At 39.7% G+C, this 20,974-nt stretch overlaps 1 protein-coding gene across 1 annotated transcript in view; it reads left to right on the top strand.

The window, feature by feature from the left end:
• Gabrg3 (gamma-aminobutyric acid type A receptor subunit gamma3) overlaps positions 1 to 20,974 on the top strand; it is a 574,107-nt gene that overhangs the window by 546,049 nt on the left and 7,084 nt on the right. The window contains exons 7-8 of the mRNA XM_004872184.3: positions 10,406 to 10,558; positions 18,843 to 19,039. Coding sequence (XP_004872241.1) covers positions 10,406 to 10,558; positions 18,843 to 19,039 — 350 coding nt within the window. The remainder of the gene's footprint in view (positions 1 to 10,405; positions 10,559 to 18,842; positions 19,040 to 20,974) is intronic.

The raw sequence follows: 20,974 nt of genomic DNA, 5'->3' as shown, positions 1-20,974 counted from the left end.
TCTCTAAAATTAAGAACTTTTCATGAATGGTGCCATAAGCAAATAAAAAGACATCAAGGGCCCATCTAACCTGCACCAAGCACACTGGCGGGGACCAGCCAGAAGGTAAGGAACCCTTGCCATTGGCCATGCCCATGGTAGCGATCCACTAAGCCCCATGGGCACCTGCAGGACCACCACCCCCCCTTTAGCCTCTTGGCTGTGCCGCTACCTGGTTCTACACTGCAAAGACACAGGGGACACCAGACCACTGTACTGGGTAAGTTGGAGGGATCATCACCTACCATTGGAACCTAGATGATCTTCAAGGGAAGGGCAGCTGGAACCTGCAGTACAACCTTGCAGAGTTCAACGCTATAGGAGGACAGGGACTTGACACCAGAAATCTGCCTGAATCCCACGGGTCTGCGATGGTCTTGCTGAGACTCACTTGACTTATATCTGCACACTGCTGCCCACATTGTCTATTGTGACAGCAGAGACACACCTTGAAGGAGGCCCTTCATTTTTATTTTTTGTCATTTGCAAAAAATTTTTTTCTCTTATTTTTATTTCTTAATTTTTATTTTTTTCTACTATTTTCAAATTTTTATTTTTTTTCTTTATTTTCTCTTTCCTTTCTCTCTCTCTCACACTCACTCTCTTGCTGTCCCACCTTGTTCTTCATCTCCCTTTTTGTTCCTGTTCTGGCCCTAATTCAGATTTCTTCTTTATTTTCCTGTTATTCCCTTTTTCCTTCTCTCACCTGTGTCCTCTGGCCTCACTGCTAACCTTCTTCTATACTTCTACCTATCTATCCCTCCCTCCCCAACTCCTTCTAACTCCCCATCCTGAAGGGTAAAATTGCTGTATTGAAGAGTTTATTCACTATAAACATATGTTGGGTTGGTCCTCGATTTTGATTGAATTTACACAGTTAAAGGTGATAGATTAATAACTTTCACAAATTGGCATTTTCTAAGATGTACTTGAGGCTGTGGTGTTGCTGATTATATCACTTGGGCTAAGGTGTTGTGATTGATCTAGCCAGTGGTCCTTCCTGGTATAAGGAAAATGAAATAGCCTCAGAGTCATTAGAGTCTCAAAACCTAAGGACCAGCTATATCTGGAAGACACCTCTGAGAAGCAATCATTCCATAAGAGTTCTAAATACAAGCAACAAAGATACTTACAATAAGCAATTTCGAAGTATCAACCCAGGAATTAAACCAAGGACAGTACCAAAAACGAAATGAGAAGCCATCTAAGCAAGGCACAAACTCAGACTTCCACCCCACCAAGGGTAAATTCTGGGAGAAACGAGGTGGAAAAGTCAGATAACCAACCACCTGGAAAGCCTGAACTGATAGCACAGGAAGTAACAAAACAGATGAATGAGGCTCTAGAAAAATTCACAGCAGAAATACTCTTCCAGATAACTACAGACATGGTAAGCAGAATGAAAGACATGATTAGAGGCTCTAGAACAGAAACAGATAAAAAAAAAATAGATGAGCTCAGAAACATGCTACAAGCCATGAATTCCCAGCATAAGAAAGAAATGTAAACCATTAAACAGATTCAAACAGACATTCAGGAGATTAAAAACTCCATTGAAAGCATCCACAGCAGATTAAGGGAATCTGAAGATAGAATATCAGATATAGAAGAGAGGATTGTGGTTAAGGACCATGAAAACAGAGATTTCTTAAAAATAGTAAGGTACCACAAGAAATCAATCCAGCAGCTGCTAGATGATGCAAAGAAGAATAACATAAGACTGATACAAGTCCACAGAAAAGCAGAACAAAGTACAATTGACATGACAATATTGTTCACAGAAGTAATAGTAGAAAACTTCCCAGACAGAGGTGGAGAATTGGACATACAGATAAGTGAGGCATATAGAACTCCAACTAGCCGTGATCAAAAAACATCTACACCTAAACATATAATAGTCAAGATCCCAGAAACCCAACACAAGAACAAAATCCTACAAGCAGTTAGAGAAAAGAAACAAATCACCTACAAAGGAAAGCCCATCAGAATCAGAGCAGACTTCTCAACACAAACCCTCAAGTCAAGGAGAGCCTGGAGTGAAGTATTTCAAGACCTAAAAGAAAATAACTTCCAACCTAGACTGTTGTATCCTGCAAAATTATCTTTCAAAATTGATGGGGAAATTAGATATTTCCACAACAAAGAACACCTGAGAAATTTCATCGACACCAAACCAGCACTCCAAGCAATTCTAAACAATATCCTAGAAAAAAGCAATGAAGGCCACAACTCCATGAGGCCCAACAGAGGGAAGCCACCAGGCAAGGTAAGGCACTAAAGGGAAAGGGGGAAAAAATAAGAAATAAAAGAGCCAACAAAAGTAAAACAGCATGACAAGGATAAATCAATATCTATCAATTATAACTATCAATGTTAATGCCCTCAATTCACCAATCAAAAGAAATAGACTGGCAGAATGGATTAAGAAGCAAAATGCAACAATATGCTGTATACAAGAAGCACACCTAACTCAAAAAGAAATTCATAGACTGAAAGTAAAAGGATGGAAAACAGTTCTCCATGCCACAGGAACCCAGAAAAAACCAGGAGTAGCTCTCTTATTTGCAGACAAAATAGATTTCAAACCAAAACTAATTAAGAGAGACAAAGATGGTCTACAGCCATGTGAAGGAAACAATCCAAGAGAAAGAGATGACAGTCAAAAATATATATGCACCAAATATGAATGCCCCCAACTATACAAAACAAATATTAATGGACATGAAAAGCCAAATAAGCACTAATACAATTGTCGTGGGGGACCTCAATACCCCACTATCACAAATAGACAGATCATCTAGACAAAAAATTAACGGCAAAATTCTAGAATTGAACCAAGCTATTGAACAAATGGATTTAATAGATGTCTACAGAGTGTTCCACCACACAAAATCAGAATACACATTCTTTTTGGCTGCACACAGGTCATTCTCTAAAATAGACCACAGGCTAGCTCACAGGACATATCTAAGTAAACGTAAAAGAATTGAAGTTATCCCCTGTATATTATCAGACCATAGTGCAATAAAATGGGAGATCAATAAGAAACTGCAAAACCTCCACAAACACATGGAAATTGAATAACACCCTCCTGAGCAATCAGCAATGATACTGCCAGTACAGTGTACAGGAATCTATGGAACACAATGAAACCAGTTCATCATATGGGAAATTCATAGCAGTGAATGCCCATATTAGGAAAACAGAGAGAAGTCAAGTAAATAACCTATTGCAGAACCTCAAGCTCCTAGGAAAAGAAGAGCGTAGCAAACCCAAAGCTCATACAAGAGAGGAAATTATAAAGATCAGAGCAGAAATCAATGCAATGGAGACTAAGAGAACGATACAAAAAAAAATCAATGAATCAAAGAGTTGGTTTTTTGAAAGAATAAATAGAATTGATAAACCTTTAGCCAACCTTATCAAAAAAGGAAAGAAAAGGCTCAAATCCATGCAATTAAGAATGAAAAAGGGGAAGTCACAACAGACCCAGAAGAAATCCAGAGGATCATCAATACCTACTTCTAGAAACTGTACTCTAATAAAATGGAAAACACAAAAGAAATGGACAGATTCCTAGATACATACTAATTGCCAAAGTTAAATGAAGAAAATATAGATATTCTAAACACCCCAATTACAATGAGTGAAATTGAAAATGTAATAAACAATTTACCAACAAAGAAAAGCCTAGGTCCTAATAGCTTCACTGCTGAATTCTACAAGACATTTAAAGAAGAACTATCACCACTACTCTTTAAACTCATCAAGGAAGTTGAAACAGAAGCAAGGCTTCCAAATTCATTCCTGGAAGCAAGTGTTACTTTGATTCCAAAACCAGGGAAAGACCCAACCAAAAAAGAGAACTGCAGGCCAATCTCCCTAATGAACATAGATGCAAAAATCTTCAACAAGATACTGGCAAACAGAATACAGAGGGTCATCAAGAAGATCATACACCCTGACCAAGTCGGATTTATCCCAGGGGTGCAAGGATGGTTCAATATCTGTAAATCAATAAATGTAATACACTATATTAACAGAGTCAAGGACAAAAACCATATGATCATCTCAATAGATGCAGAAAAGGCATTCGACAAAATCCAACACCCATTCATGATAAAACCCTACAGAAAATTGGAATAGAAGGTCTTTATCTCAACCTGATTAATCCTATCTATGAAAAACCAACAGCCAACATCATACTAAATAGTCAAAAACTGAAAACTTTCACACTAAAATCAGGAACAAGACAAGGATGCCCACTATCACCACTCCTGTTCAATATAGTTCTGGAAACATTAGCCACAGCATTTAGAAAAGAGAAAGAAATAAAAGGAATAAAGATAGGAAAGGAAGAAGTTAAATTGTCATTATGTGCTGGTGATATGATACTTTACATAGAAGACCCAAAACACTCCGCCAAAAGACTTCTAGACTTAATTGACAGATTGAGTAGAGTAGCTGGATACAAGGTAAACACTCAAAAAACAATAGCCTTCTTGTACACAAATAACAGACTCAGAGAGAGAAATTAGGGAAACAATTCCTTTCACATTAGCATCCAAAAAAATGAAATATCTAGGAATCCATCTAATGAGTAAGCAAAAGACCTCTACACTGAAAACTACAGCACTCTGAAAAAAGAGATTGAAGAGGATATAAGAAAATGGAAAGACATCCCTTGCTCTTGGGTAGGAAGAACCAATATAGTGAAAATGGCCATACTTCCAAAACTGTTATATAGATTTAATGCAATGCCGACTGAAATGCCAACAATATACTTCACAGAACTAGAGAAAACAATCCAAAAATTCATTTGGAACTAGAAGAGACCTAGAATAGCAAAAGCAATTCTAAGCAACAGAGACACCGCAGAAGGTATCACAATCCCCAACTTGAAACTATACTACAATGCTATTGTGCTGAAACCAGCATGGTACTGGCAAAAGAACAGACCTGAGGATCAGTGGACTAGATTAGAAGATGCAGAAACAACTCCAGACACATTCAGCCACCTCATCTTTGGCAAAGGAGCCAACCACCCTCATTGGAAGAAAGATAGCCTATTTAATAAATGGTGTTGGAAAAACTGGATTTCAACCTGCCAAAGATTAAAACTAGAGCCATACCTATCACCATGCACTAAACTAAAACCAAAGTGGATTAAAGATCTAACTATTAAGACAGAAACTAAACTTGCTGGAAGATAAGTTAGGTAGAACTCTTGAAGACATTGGCATAGCAAAAGACTTTATGAACAAAACCTCAGTAGCACAGGAACTAGCACAAAGAATCAACAACTGGGATCTCATTGTATTAAAAAGCTTCTGCACTGCAAGAGAAACCAACAGAGCTAAGAGACAATGTACAATGTGGAAAAAAGATTTTAGCAGCTGTACCTCAGACAAAGGACTACTATCTAGAATATATAAAGAACTGAAAAAATCAGACCCCCCAAATTCAAAGACCCAATTCACAAATGGGCATCTGAAAGGAACAGACATTTCTCAGACAAAGACATAAAAGCAGCAAATAAATATATGAAAAAATGTTCAACATCACTGGTCATTTGAGAGATACAGATGAAAACAACACTGAGATTCCACCTCACCCCACAAAGAATGGCTGCTATCAGTAAATCAACCAATAACAAATGCTGGCGGGGGTGTGGAGAGAAAGGAACCCTTCTCCATTGTTGGTGGGAGTGCACACTGGTGCAACCACTGTGGAAATCAGTACACAGATACCTCAAAGAACTAGGACTACAGGTCCCATTTGACCCAGTTATTCCCCTGCTGGGTATCTTCCCCAAAGAATTAAAAGAATCATACCACAGCAATATATGTGCACCTATGTTTATAGTGGCATAGTTTGTAATAGCTAAAGCTTGGAAACAGCCCAACTGCCCATCAACTGGAAACTGGATAAAGAAGATGTGGTTTTTTTATATAATGGAGTACTACTCAGCCATAAAGAACAAGAAACTAGAGACATTTATAGCTAAATGGATGCATATTGAGGCCATACTTTCAAGTGAAATAAATAGGACACACGTGTAAATACCAAATAGTTTCTCTGGTGTGAGAAACTGAAAGTGTAAATAAGGATTAAAATGATTAAAATGAATAATTGATAATTTGAAATAGGAAGTAAAGGTCCAAAGGTGGAGGGGTGGTGGGAGGGGAAGGGGAAAGGAAAGAATGGAAAGGAAAAATTATGAGAAAAGAAAAAAATGGAAATGAAGCCTATGTAAATAGGGAAGGGTGGAGGGGTGAAGGGCGCACAGGTAATGGGGAAAAAATAAGAACCAAGATACATCATGTGCAGGTACCAGCACCCAATGATGAATGTAAATGTATTGTATACCTAAAATGTGCCAATAAAAGAATTTAAGGGAAAAAAGAGAAAGACATCAAGGGAAAACCTGAAGAATTAGAGATAGGCATCTTTAGGGTTCAGCATTATTGCACATTGTCTGCTAATGAGAAGAACTTGGCTGACTTTAAATGACATGGAATAAGTAATGGTTTTGAAAAGGAATACTCCAAGTAAATTCTTGAAGATGTGGCTAGCCCTCAGGCAAGTTCATCATGTTGGAAATACATCTTTGAGTTTCCACTCTTCCCACCACCATGGAATGGTAAATCCAGATGGGACTATCTCTAGAACAGCCATGTTAGAAATATATGTGAGTGTTCTAGAAAACTTTCTCATAATTTTCTGGGAAGATCACTCTTCCTTAAGCAGGATTATGTTTTTAAAAATAAGATAATTTTTGTTGTCAAATTTTAAAACAGAAACCTAGAATTTTAAAACTAAAACTTTGCTTAGATATCAGTTATTTAATGAATATGACCCGAAGGCTGAATCCAGGAGGCTGAAGGAGCAAGGGTTCCAATGGAGAAGATGGAAGATAAAATCTCAGCAGCTGGAAAGCATTTTTAGAAAAAAAGAACACTCCTCATGGCCATTCTTTTCCAATACTAATTTATTATCTGTCCTCTCATTCATTAAAATAATGTTTTTACAAACGTAAAATTTAGTGACATAAATAACAAGGTCTTTAAATGAACCATGTCCTGGGATTGTACACTGCTCCGTGCATTGTGAGTACAGGATAATTTATGTTCTCTGACAAACATGTACATATGCCTCAGTGTAGACTTACCTAAATAATACAACAAGAAAATCATACACTTACTCTCGTGATGCTTCTGGGCCAGATAACTTCTCTTATCTCTGCCTTACAAACTGTATGTGAATAGAGCCTTCTTCTCTGGAAACTTCCCTGCCTTCCACACCACCCTTGGGGGCTGCCACTTTATCTCATGGCTTTCCCACACCGAAGTTTACTTGTCCAATAACAGGCAGTCATCCAAAGTAAGCCAATCATAATGTCCCATACCATTGGCTTCATCTAACTATGATTTGTCTGGCATTGACCCTGTCAGAGTCCATCAAAGGTTGAGAGCTTGAAATCAAAGAGAACAAATGTATGCCAATCTCTTCTTGGTGGTGAGAACTACCAGATAAGGAACTTATGAATGAAGGAATGAAAAAAGGAAAGAAAGGAAGAAGAATAAGAGAAAAGAAAATGAAATGAAAGTTCTAACTATTGTACTGCAGTGTTTCAAAACACTTTTATAATTTCTCTTCACAACCACCTTTAACCTGAAACAAATTATTATTAATATATCAATGGTAAAAACCAATTTTTGAAGATGGGTATTTGCCTAATAAAATAAAACAAGTATTTGGGATTGTAAAAACTGTGCTTCATCTTCAGGCTTCCCTCTGAAAATGTCTGCAGGACTCAAGGGCTGCTTTGCAGCCTCTGGCCCCTCACTGGCAGCTTTACACACACCTCCCTCTATATACCTAACACTGGGATGGGACTGGTGCTGACCCTTCTCCGTCATGGCAGGGTCATGCGTATGTCTACCCATACACCCACCGACAGTTGTGATGGCTGCTGCTGCCTTCCTCCTGTAAGGTGCTCAGCTCCAGGAGAGCTCCATCAGAGCCTTCGTCATGGTGCCCAAAGACTGCTGACAACAGGGAGTTGGAGCAGATGTCGGAGTTAGGCAAAGGAGTATGCTGATCACAGGTGTGAGGCAGCGCATTGTCTCAGGCAGGGAAAAGCAGATGGATTCGCTGAACCAAATATGCATCTGCTTGGTAACTGTCTGTCTGTTACTTATAGGTACTTGCAATGGTGGTAATTGCAGAAATTATTCCAGTCTTTGAATATTCTCCTTACTCTTACTGGGATTTATTATATTTTATTTTTGTGTTTGGTCTTCTTGTCCTATAATTTGAACTGAAATTTTATGTAAAAATTAGAAGGAATTTTTAAATAATATAATTCAATAACATTTCTCCAGAAAATGATTTATCTCTGGCATTAATTTTATTTAGAAAAATATTTTTGTGGTCTTTTATTGCTTCGGGTTAATCATCCTGATTCCTTTGTACTGAAATGTTAATTTGCTTAAAAATTTAAATCTTTATTGGAAAATAGACTCAAAATTGATGTTTCTATCAACAATCCTAAATATTGCTACAATAAAACAACACATCCTGCAAAGAATTTCTAATTTATTTAAAATCATTGTCACAGGGGCTCAGTTAGTCTTCATGTCAATCTTCTAAACAAAATTGGGACTATGTGATATTCTTTTCACTCACCAACTGCTAACTGATTGCTTATCATGAAGCAACAACAGTAAATAAAAGGGATCTAGTCTATAACCCAAATGATTTAATTTGAAGAGACATATATTGTTATTGTTATATGGATATATAATGTTGTATATGTTATATGTAATTGTTATTGTTATATATTGTTACATGTTGGAAGGGAGTTCGGGGAAGACTTCCTGGAGAACTAAGTTGATGTTCAAAGACATGCAAGTAGGAGCAACTTAAATGCAAAGATAAGGAAAAGAAGAGCATTGTAGACAGAAGGAGAGGGCGTTAGAGGTCTCTGAGCTAGCAGGGTCTTGGCAGCCTGAGGACCTGGGTTGACTAAATGCCAGTAGTGTAAAAGTTGTTTAAGGCAGAATGACGTGGACTGCAGGAAAAGCATGACCATTGTACACAGACAGTAAGACGCTGATGGAGTATAAAGAGAAGGATGTAATGATATTTTAATTTAATAAGGATCCTTTCAGGGACATGACATAGAATAGTCTGGAACAGAGAAGGACTGGTTGTTAAAAGACAAGCTTGGGCCTCTGACAGGAGATAGTGTCTTGGACTAGGTGGGAAAGAGATTCGAGAGCAAAGCAGCAGCTGGAACCGCTAAGAAAAGCAAAGGAGGAGTCAAAGATGGCTTCTGGTTTTGAGCAAGTAAGAGAAAGACCTGAATAAAAAGCAGGTGTCCATGTGTGGAAGATGATAGTTCAGCGCTGACACGATGAGCTTTGGGCATTGGAGGCCGAATCTAGCAGTCTGAAAGGTAGAGGGTTCAAATGAAGAAGATGAAAGACAAAATCTCAGCAGAAGGTAGCCTAAAAAATAAATGAATATTTTAGAATGAAATATACAATCCATAAAGCATGTGCCCACCTCCATATACTCAGGGAAAATTATGGAGTCCCTAGTAATATCCACATTGCTTCCAACTCCTGTGTGGCATGGTTTTGCTTTAATAAGAGAGAGGAGACTGTTGTGAAATGATTTCATCTTTTTATTGGTTTGGCACAGCCTAAATGCTGGACTTATAAAAGGATAAAATAAGTGAACAAATACTAAATAAAGAAAGAGTAAAGTGCAAAGTTAGTAAGCTGAAATTTCTGATATGATGAAATAAAATATAAAAATCTTTATACAAATTTATGTATGATATCATAACTCTTGTTATTGGAAAAATCCATAAAATGACCCTGGATCTGTTTGAGAGTTGAGTTTACCTCTTACCCTTGATTTTAATCATGCAGCATACAGATGGACTCTAGTAATATCAGCTTATCAAGTCACGATCTGTCGTGAATAGACATGCATGTCTATCAGTCTGTCTGCCAACTAATATGCTTGTTTCTGTGTCCTTTACAGGGAGCAGTAAAATGCCTTGCAAAGCCAAGGATGCTATCAAAGTATAATTGAAGAACACCAACATTTTAATCATTTTTCTGACTTGATATTGCTACATTTGTACATTTTTATTCAAGTCATTCATTTTGCAAAATAAATTATGAATTATTTCCCTGAACTAATTTTTTTGGGGGGATACTGGGGATTGAACTCGGGACCTTGTGCTTTTGAGGCAGGTGGCAGAACCACTGAGCTAAATCCCCAGCCCTCCCTGAACTATTTTTTAACCTATGAAAGCTGACTGAATTTTGGCAATGTTTTACTGCAGGTGACTACGTTGTCATGACTATCTATTTTGAGTTAAGTAGAAGAATGGGTTACTTCACTATTCAGACATACATCCCCTGTATACTCACTGTGGTTTTATCCTGGGTGTCATTTTGGATCAAAAAAGATGCTACACCGGCAAGAACTGCATTAGGTAAGTTTTAAAAAGTCTGCCAATATTTTGTGTAATTTTAATGCAGCAAATCTAACTCAATCTAACTTGAGAGCTACTTGAACCATTTCTGAATTTTTTAAGTATCTAAGTGAGGTTGCTCTTTCTGATGATGGAATTCCATGTGTACTACTTAAATTGAGATGAATTAGGGATTCACAATGAGTTGGTTGCATTATCTGATGCTAAGCTTTCAGGCTGATGTCATCAGAAAACTGTGGGTGCGTCCTGGGTCCTGCCAACTCAGAAACCTTACCACTTCTGTATGAGGAAACAGAACTTGCCACAGGAGACACACTCTTTGTAAAATGTTCTCTCAAAAGAGAATCTCTGCTGTGTGTTACAGCTATGGCAGCAAGCAAGAAAGTGACCATTCTTGTCAGAAGTAATGCATGCACCTCACTCGGTGTCCTCACGAGCTTTCCTATGGTCCTCCAACTCCCCTTAACAAAACTCTCACTTGCAACAATTTTAAAATTTTGCAGAAACTTATTTCAATTTTTAATAAGAGTTTTGCCTTACTTTCAGAGTCCTATGACAGGTAGTGATGTGAGACTGAATATAAAGGTTGTCTCCCCAAAATGTCTTCTTTGGAAGGAAGGAGCTGTCTCAATTCCAGCTCCTTGGAAAGTCCTTCGTATCACCTCGAGCTTTCCCTGTGTTTGGTTTCTTGAGTTTTGCTTGTTTGACAGCTGAGTACATTTGCTTGAGATTAGTCAGCTTGAAATGTATTCTACCAGTATTCATTTGCATTGTCATAGAAAATACAGCATAGAAGTGGTAAATCAGCAGGCAAAGATATTAACATAAATTCAGTAAGTGCTATTAGTGTTCTGCTCACAGAGTTAGGAATGTTAGGTGTCCTTATAAACAAAATTTATAAAGTGTAGCTCAGAACATTACAGTATGTTGTTCTGTTTGCACTACTTTTGTTGTGAGATCAAGCAGAGATAATAGAATTATGCTGTGTTGTCAGATAATATGCCCAGAAGTGTGGAGGAACTTTACTAATACAATCATGTTTAATAAAGAGGTACTTTAGAGCTCCTTTAAATAGAGTTTGAACCAAGTCATGACAAGATCAAGGACAATAACTAGCAAAACAGCTGTCATAAGAAAGCAATCAATGTGCTTTTTAAAATATAACGTGGTCCAGACTTCTTATAATGTATCATGCACAATGGTAAGCATATAATGAAAATTATGATACACTCCAGGAAGTAAAAAGGTATTCCCCATGATGAAATGGTAATGGAGAAAGACAAGTTTGACATTAAATCAGCAGACATAAAACTTTAAAACAGATATTATATCAAGGTCCATGGCTTTAAAGAAAAATAGAATCTTAATGAATGAAGAGATGAATTTTCTCAACAAAGGAAGTACAGAGAAAAGATTTTAGAATGAAATGTGTAATATGTGAACTGAAAAATTCACTAACTGAACTTCAGATTGAAGATGGCAGGGGAAAAACCTTTGTAAATGTAAATATTATTATGTAAAATGCATGTAATGTGAAAAGGAAAGGATAAAATTTTTTAAAATGAATACAGCCTCAGTAAACTGCAGTATACAATGAATATTTATAACAGAACTACAAAAACTGTTTCCAGAATAAGAAGGGAAAAAGAATGATGCCAAAGATTTTAAAGAAATAAAGCAAAAAGAATCAAATTTAGTAAAAATCACCAACCTGTAAATGATAATAGCTTAGTGAAATCCAAGCAGGTGAACTACAAAGAAAATCATGATAATCCATGTGTGAAAAACAAACAAAATCTTGAGTGGAGAAGCAAAAATAATGTTGATGACTCATCTCTCCTATTCAATAATGGAGGCCATAATATCACAAATTATCACCCTTAAACTACTGACATGTAAGAAAAAAAACCTATCCACTTAAAATTCTATAGCCAAAGAAACTATATGGACTTCCCAGACCTTGTTAGAAAAAGACATTTTTACAAAACAAAAATTGAAAGTATTGTCAAAGAAATCTAAAACCACAAGAAAAATACTAATGCAGGTTAATTAGCCAATGGAAATAAACCAAACAAAAAGCTAAATACCAAGTACCAATATCAAGTCAATAAACATTACATTACAAAGGAAGATACCTACCTACTACATGTGTCAATACACACAAGCATATTAACAAAATAAGAAAGAAATAGTCACGACATCACAGTCCTCATTTCTACAACTGGCCACATGGTCACAATTAGTATTTTTTCCACGTAAGTTTATTGGTATATTTTAGGTAAACATTATAAGCACATTCATCACTGGGAATTTGTACCTGTACATGATGTATCTTGGTTCTTGTTTTTTCCCATTCCCCTTCCCTCCCTTCCACCCTTCCACCCCCCCCATTTACAAAAGCCTTGTTTCCATTTTCTCCTTCTTTTCTCATATTTTTTTCTTTCCTTGCTTTCCTTTCTCCCACTCTCCCTTTCTACTTCCCCTTTGAACCTTTTCTTCCTATTTCATATTATCTATTATACATTTTGGTCCTTATTTAAACTTTCAGTTTCTCACACCAGAGAAACCATTTGGTATCTAGGAATCAATCTAACAAAGGAAGTAAAAGACCTCCACTTTGAAAACTATAGCACTCTGAAAAAAGAGATCAAAAAGGATATCAGAAAATGGAAAGACATCCCTTGTTCTTGGGTAGGAAGAACCAATATAGTGAAGATGGCCATACTTCCACAACTGCTATATAAATACAATACAATACAATCAGGATTGAAATTCCAATGGTATATTTCACAGAACTAGAATCCAAAAATTTATCTAGAGCCAGAAGAAACCCAGAATAGTAAAAGCAATTCTAGGCAACAAAGACAAGACAGGAGATATCACAACCCCCAACTTGAAACTGTACTACACAGCTACTGTAATAAAAACAGCATGGTGCTGGCAAAGAAACAAACCCAAGAATCAGTGGAACAGATTAGAAGACCCAGAAAGAACTCCAGACACACTCAGCCACCTCATCTTTGACAAAGGAGCCAAACACTCTCACTGGAGGAAAGATGGTCTCTTTAATAAATGGTGCTGGAAAAACTGGGTTTCAACTTGCCAAAGATTAAAACTAGTGCATATCTCCCACCATGCACTAAACTAAAATCAAAATGGATCAAAGATCTAAATATTAAAAGAGAAACACTAAACCTGCTGGAAGAGAGGTTAGATAGAACTCTTGAAGTCATTAGCGTAGGAAAAGACTTTATGATCATAGCTGGTATTTTTAATTACCTTCTTCTGCTACCCTTTCTGTGTTCCCTTGGTCTCTAGCAAGCACCTCAGAAATCTTGGTTCTTTACCTGGCAGGGTGACTCTATTTGTGAAGATTCTGGGCCGTTTGACATCTGCCTTAATAACAGGGCATGGTAATATCAGGAGACGCCCTAAGGGATCTCCTGCACTCCAAGTACATTATTTCCTCGTCCGTTGTGAAGACCATGGGGATTTTCCCTTGGTAGTCTGGGTCATCACCCTGCCAACCTTGCAGTTCCCCTTCCTGCTCACTGACTCAGAAGCACGATGACCAAAATGACCAAGGGGAAGTCTTAGCTTCCATTTCAGTGGAATCGTTGTTGGGCTTCCTGATGCAAGCCTTGCCACCTCTGGAACTAAGGTCAAGGGAACTGGAAGCAAAACCTTTGCTAGGGGGTCACTGGTGGTAGTGGTGAGGTACACCATTCACACTTTTCTGCTCCTCAGTTTGTGGCCTGCGAATCAGTCACCCACAGACACACTCAGCACTGCGCTAGTCTGCCAGGCGGGTCTAACTCGAGTCAATGTATCACAGTTAAGTTGTTTACAATTTGTAAGTTTAAATTCCAGGCCATTCTGAGCAATATAGTGACACCACCCTGTTCCATTCCACCAGAAGCGTGAGTCATCCCTTGTCCAGCATTCCCTTGCTTTAAACACTGTTCACTTTAGTCCCTTGGCAACCGTCACAGTTAGCAGATCAGTTGTCACCATGTTGCAGTACTTGCCTTCAGGTAACTCCTATTTACTTAACAATGGCCTCTGAAACACAAAAGTGCTGGTGCTGGCAATTTGGATATGCCAAAGAGAAGCCAAAAAGGGCTTCCTTTAAGTGAAAAGGCAAATGTTGACTAAGTGAAGAAGAAAAATCATATGCTGAAGTTGCATTGCTTATATTACTCACCTCACTTCATCTTACCATGAGGCATCACCTCACACCATCACAGGCAAGGGGTGGATCAGTGCTGTACGACAGATATGTTGGGAGAGACATAGCAGTCACAGAATTTATCACAGTGTATTGTTGTAATTATTCTATTATTTTTAACTTCTTACTGTGTCAATTCATAGAGCAAGTTTTATCATATGAAACGTGGTCATAAAATATGGTGAATGCTTAAATTTTAAAAAAATCATTGCAGTAAAAGACACATTGCCATTCAGCCCCTAAAAATACTTCCCTTTGATTTGAACATACCTAGTCCATCATTCCTGCCATTGTCTGAAGCAGTGCTGGGAGTCATTTTTCATGAATGTCTTTAATTGTACTGTCAGACTACCTTAATTCCTGAACTGATTGAAAACATTTACCTTCATGGTCATTTTGACTTTAGGGAAGAGCCAGAAGTAGATAGTGCCAGGTCCAGTGAATTAAGTAGATGAGGACACACTGTAATTTCCTTTCCACTGGATGGCATTCGGCAGCAGCATTCGCAATGTTTTTTTAATCACACCTCATGAAGACATTCATAGACATGTATACAAGGAAAAAGCATGTATGTGTAGGACCTGGTACTGTCTGCAGTTTCAGGCATTCACGGGAGTTCTGGAAGGCAACTCCCAGGTATAAGGGCCACTATATCAATAGTGTACACAAACAAAATACCAGCAAAGAAGAGGGGATCTGAATAATACTTTTCATGTCCCTATTTGGCATTATGGAATCCTACACCTAAAAAATACATCACACAAACTGACTTAACTGCCTACCACCAAACACAAAAACATAATTTCACATATATCAAAGGCTAAGGTGACAAGGCTAAAGCTGCAGGATTACTAGAAGAAAAACTTAGAACTCTTAACATTGGACTAAATAAAGATTTCTGAGACCAGAAACAAGGAGGTTTGATGAAGAAAATGAAATCATTTATGACATAAATATACACATGAACAAATACATATTGCATATTATTGAACATGTACAACATCATGAAGATTTTTTTGGTTATATACAATAAAGGTATCTTCTCCAATGTATAGCTTCTCTCTCTATTGTAAGTAAAATTTTGCTTTGTAATAATTTTAATTCCATAAAATAAAGCCCAGAATTTCCAAGATATAATCAAGTATCATTCAGCATACAAGAAAAAAATGCCAATATTTAGATGACACAAAGGCTAGAATTATCTGATCAAGATTTTAAAGTGGCAGCATAAACATTCTTCAGTGAACAATTACAAACATACTTGAACCAAATGAAAAAAGTAAGATTTTCACAGCAAAGAAGTAGAAGATATAAAGAACCAATTGCAAATTTTAGAACTGAAAAATGAAACATGAAAAAAAAACTTCACTGGAATGCTTAGCAACAGAATAGAGAAGATTAGGAAGTAATCAGTGAATTTAAATATAGGACAAGAAAAATTACTCAGTCTTAGCAAAAGAGAGAATTGACTGGAAAACCACTAATAAACTGAGTTGATAACCGAGATGGTAAGCAACAATCTAACACTGTGTCATTGAAATTCCAGAAGGAGAAGAAAAAGAATGTGATTCTACAAAGCTATTCAGAGACTAAATTGAAGACTAAAGCTATTCAAATGACTAAACATGTCTCAAATTCACCAAAAGACATAAGTCTGCATGTTCGAGAAGCTAAGTGTACAGAGCCTGGTGGCACAGAGCTGTGCCCCCAGGGCTCTGGTGACTTTCTCCCTGAGTCCCCTGTGTTCCCCTGGGAGTGCAGCACACACAGCACTTAGGGTCCTTGGGAGCACCCTGCTTGCTCTGTAGCTAAGAGGCTGCCCAGAATTGAGTAAGAACCTCCATCTGGTTGTCTCCTCAGCATGGCGGATCTCTCGGTGTGAGTTGGGGTGGGAGACAGGTGACCTTGTCTGCAGTGGAACACAGGCCAGCACTGCGGGACGTACAGACACAGCAACTTCACTAAAGCAGAAATTAACGCTTCAGACTCTTCTTAGACATGACATGAGCTTTTCCTATAAACATATACCTTGCATCAGTATATAATTTTCCAGTTTACCCATCATCTCTACGTGAAGGACCAGAGTGTACCCACCTATAATAAGGAGAGGCTGGCATTCAGACAGTGATTTTGAAAACTGATTCAGAGAAGGTAATGACTCCCCATGGCAGATGCCGAGAAGGCCAGGATGAGGCCGGGGGTGTGGACTGGCGGGGGACACCCTCTGCACCTGGCCACGCTGTTGGCCCCAGGGAGCATTCTCCAACTGGCCCTGGCAGAACCACAGTGGTCGGGGCACAAAGGAAGTCATGGAGGGCGATGCTGTAGCCCGGGAGAAGTAATGTTACTCACCTGTCACATGCGCTTGACCTCTGACTGGCACTGTGACAGAGGCCTGTGATTCCGCGGTCCATGGCACTCACCTGTCCCGTCCAGGGGCTCTAGAGAGTCTGACCTCCCAGGGAATTCATCCCAGGAGAGCTCGCCTTGTCTTGTGATGATCGCACGTCGCTCTTCCATTCTCCCTTATTCTCCACAACCCTTTTTCATGCATCTTCCTTATGAACTAGTCATCTTCAGTATTGACCAATATGTCACAGTCAAAATCAAACCAATATCTATTACCAGTATCGCCATAGTTAAACTGATTACCAATTGTCACTCAAAGAAAAAAAAAATTGAATTAAATGCCTAAAATGTGCTGGCTGCTATGCTGGGTAACAAGCAAAGATGAGCAAGATCCAATTTTGCTTTTAAAATCACACTATCTTCTTTCCTTTCCCCTGGAAAGGAGGGAAAGGAAAAATGTTGAGAAATGGAAAAGATGGAAATAAAGTCTTTGTAAATAGGGAAGGGTGGAGGGCGTGAAGGGAGGGCTAGGAATGGGGAAAAAATAAGAACCAAGATGCATTATATAAAGGTACAATTCCCAATGAGAAATGTAATTGTGTTGTACACCTACAGTGTACCAATAAAAGAAATAAAAAAATAAAATAAAATTTAAAAAATAAAATAAAATCATACTATCTATAAGATCTAGCTTTGCTTTTAAAGATCACACTATCTATTCAGGGAGACAAACATGTAAAGAGAGATGAATGCACAAGGGAGGGAGCACAGAAGTGACAGGGACAGCACAGATGCCAAGCTGTCACCCCTGTCGGGTGCTGACAGGGAGATGGCTCAGAAGGCGTGGTGCTGGAGCTGGTCCGAGGACAGCGGGGTGCACACACTGGACAGGGCGGAGCAGCAGGGAAGAGAGAACAGGCTCATCAGGGGCAGAAGTATGTGAGACGGGGAGTGGCCCCCATACACAGTGGGACTCCAAGCTGTGTCTTCATTTCAAAAATATTTACAAGACAAAATGGTGCACAATAAGCAAAACACTAAATAAATTTAAAAGGGCCCATTCAGATACAGCTGCTCCTTCATCTACAGTGGAATTATGCTTTCACAAGCCAGCATAGGTTGAAAATGTCTTAAATCACAGTGCCCCTCATACACCTGCCCTGCTAAACTCCTAGCCTAACAACAGAACACTCTGGAGAGTGTCATTCATTCCCCTGGTGATCACAGGGCCAAGGAGGAGCTAAGGCTCACTGCCGCTGCTCAGCATTGAGAAAGGATCCCGGCTGCATATCGCTAACCCTGGAAAATATCCAAATTCAGAAGTCAAAGTGCAGTTTCGACTGAATGCATATTGATTTCACAAAGTCATTAGGTTGAACTGACCAGGGGGTCCCAGCACTTCCGTGTCATTGTAAAGACTATTGTAAGAAATTTTATTGAACCCTTGCTTACAAATTGTACAGACATTAAAATTAAAAGTACCTGCCAGTGTGGTGGTGCACACCTGTAATCCCAGCACTCGGGAAGCTGAGACAGGAGGATGGCCGGGAGTTCAGGCCAGCCTGGGCCACACAGCAGGACCCTTGTCTCAAAACAACAAAAATTAAACTAAATGTAAAAGCGGCCATCAAGAGGAGTCGCGTAAGAGCGCCAGTTAGAGGGATGCCTGGTAAGCTTCAGTCTTGTCACATGGGCTGTCCCTCGCAGGCATCACCACGGTGCTGACCATGACGACGCTCAGCACCATTGCCAGGAACTCGCTGCCCCGAGTGTCCTACGTGACTGCCATGGACCTCTTCGTGACCGTGTGCTTCCTGTTCGTCTTTGCTGCTCTGATGGAGTACGCCACCCTCAACTACTACTCGGGCTGCAGAAAACCAGCCGCCACCAAGAACACAAGGCCGGTGAGTGGCAAGAAGGCAGCGGCGCCCTGCAGGGTAGGGGTAGCGGGCGGGTGGCTGCCCCAAGACCTCACAAAACGTGACGCAAATTACCCTACAGGACTTCCAGGAGCGGGGCTGGGCTCTGAGATGTGAGTGCGGCCCCGCCCTGCCTCCAGCTGCAGCCTCTGCCGGCCGGGTTGGCCTAGGTGGACCCAAGACTGCGCCCGGCTGGAGTGTCAGGGCTGCAGGCGCCCGCGGCAGCTTTCTCCTTCTTTCTCTTTCCTCGCAGTTGTTACATCCCGAGTCCCCCAGCTGGATTCACGCGCCCGTGAGCCCACAGACACCTCTGTATGTACAGCCTGTGTGTGCCAATGTTTCTGGGAACTTGTCCCAAAGTCAGGCTGCGTTTGAAAGCTATGCTCCTGCTTAGGTTTGCCCAAACCTAAAACCAGTGAGAACGCACACAGTCCTTCAAAAATGTGTCTTCTACTACTCTGAGAAAGTCCAATTTGGAACATTTGCAAAATAGAGGGGAAAATTACTCATAATCCTTCTACACGGGGATTAGTGTGTAGCCTACATGTACATATCTCTAACATTTTTCTAGCCATTCAAATAATATATACTCATGCATTTTAAAAACTCAATTGTCATATATATTTTTTTCCTCTAGCCTCTTTGATATCCAAAAAATGTACTTAGGTTCCTGTGTCATCAATATTTTACAAGACCGTTTTAATGATTGAATTGCGTGCTCATGCTAGATGCACAGGCAGTGGTGGCTGGATGCTGAGCTTCTCTGCAATTTTTCCCTTGGGCACACATTTTCACCACTGCCACTTGGCATGCACCGGAGGCAGTGTGCTCAGTTCTGAACCCTTAGAAGCAGTGTACGGCCAGGGTTGTGTGGCTCTCGCCGAGGGCCACCCACCCACCCATGCACAGGATGGGCAGCCAGCTCCGAGAACGCTCTCGCCCTGGCTCGGTCACCGGGCAGAGCGTGCACCCAGGGACTGTTCTTCCTGTGTCTGAGGGCTGAGAGTGTAACCCTTTCACTTGTTTATTTTTGACTTATGTGTCTGTTTTTGCGAGCTGCATTCTAGTGTCTTTTAATTTTTGTTACTATTTTAAAGTAGCACTAAGTCAATCATGTTATTTATTGTTTCATATCATATCTTACAGAACATCTATAATGTATAGAGTTACCTATGGAATATATTGGGGATATTAACTTACTGTGGTTTACAGTCCATGATTCATTGTCCTTTTTTGCCTTTTCCTACACACCTTGTTTAAGTTTTTGCTGCCAAGTCCGTCGGCTTTTCTGCTGTGGCTTCTGCCTCTGTGTCCTGCTGGGGAAGGGCCCTACCCCACTCCTCCCCCCGCCTCCTCCCAGTGATACACCCACCCCCACACCCCTCACAGAGTGTGTCTGTACCAACCCAGGTTACGTTCACAACACCTGACATTTTAGTACATGGTTTAAGGTAAGAATGCAGCTTTGGAGAAAAATTCAGAACTATATCTTTAAGTCACAGATATGAGCTACCACTTCTATCATATCACAAGTTTTGTATTAATTATGGATTTTGCTCCTTTATACATGTCAATTCATTAATTATACTGAACATTTGGTGCCCACCCATACACCACAAGTGGTCTTCCAACGACTAATCCGTGCTGCACGTCACGCATTTGTGCCTGCTTCCTAAGCAGACTCTGTGGTCACCCGTCCTCTGCAAGTGTGTGTCAGGGTCCCCAACAGGAGGTTAGTGGGCAAGCCAGTGTGACAGCTGTGGAAGGCCAGCCACTGCATCAGACAGCATCAGACGGAAACAGATGGAAGGGGATACGGAGTAAGGGACACAGCTGGAACTAACAGCCTGCAGCCAAGAGCACATTTGCCCGTACAGCGGGGCCAGGAGCTGTAGAGATGGTGTTGCCAAAAGAGAGGAA

The sequence above is a fragment of the Heterocephalus glaber genome, unplaced genomic scaffold (assembly GCF_053883595.1).
Source record: "Heterocephalus glaber isolate CG9 unplaced genomic scaffold, H.glaber_assembly_v1.0 deba00001531, whole genome shotgun sequence".
NCBI lineage: Eukaryota > Metazoa > Chordata > Mammalia > Rodentia > Bathyergidae > Heterocephalus > Heterocephalus glaber.
The sequence above is the reverse complement of the archived record's forward strand: the minus strand, read 5'-3'. Positions and strand labels throughout refer to the sequence as shown.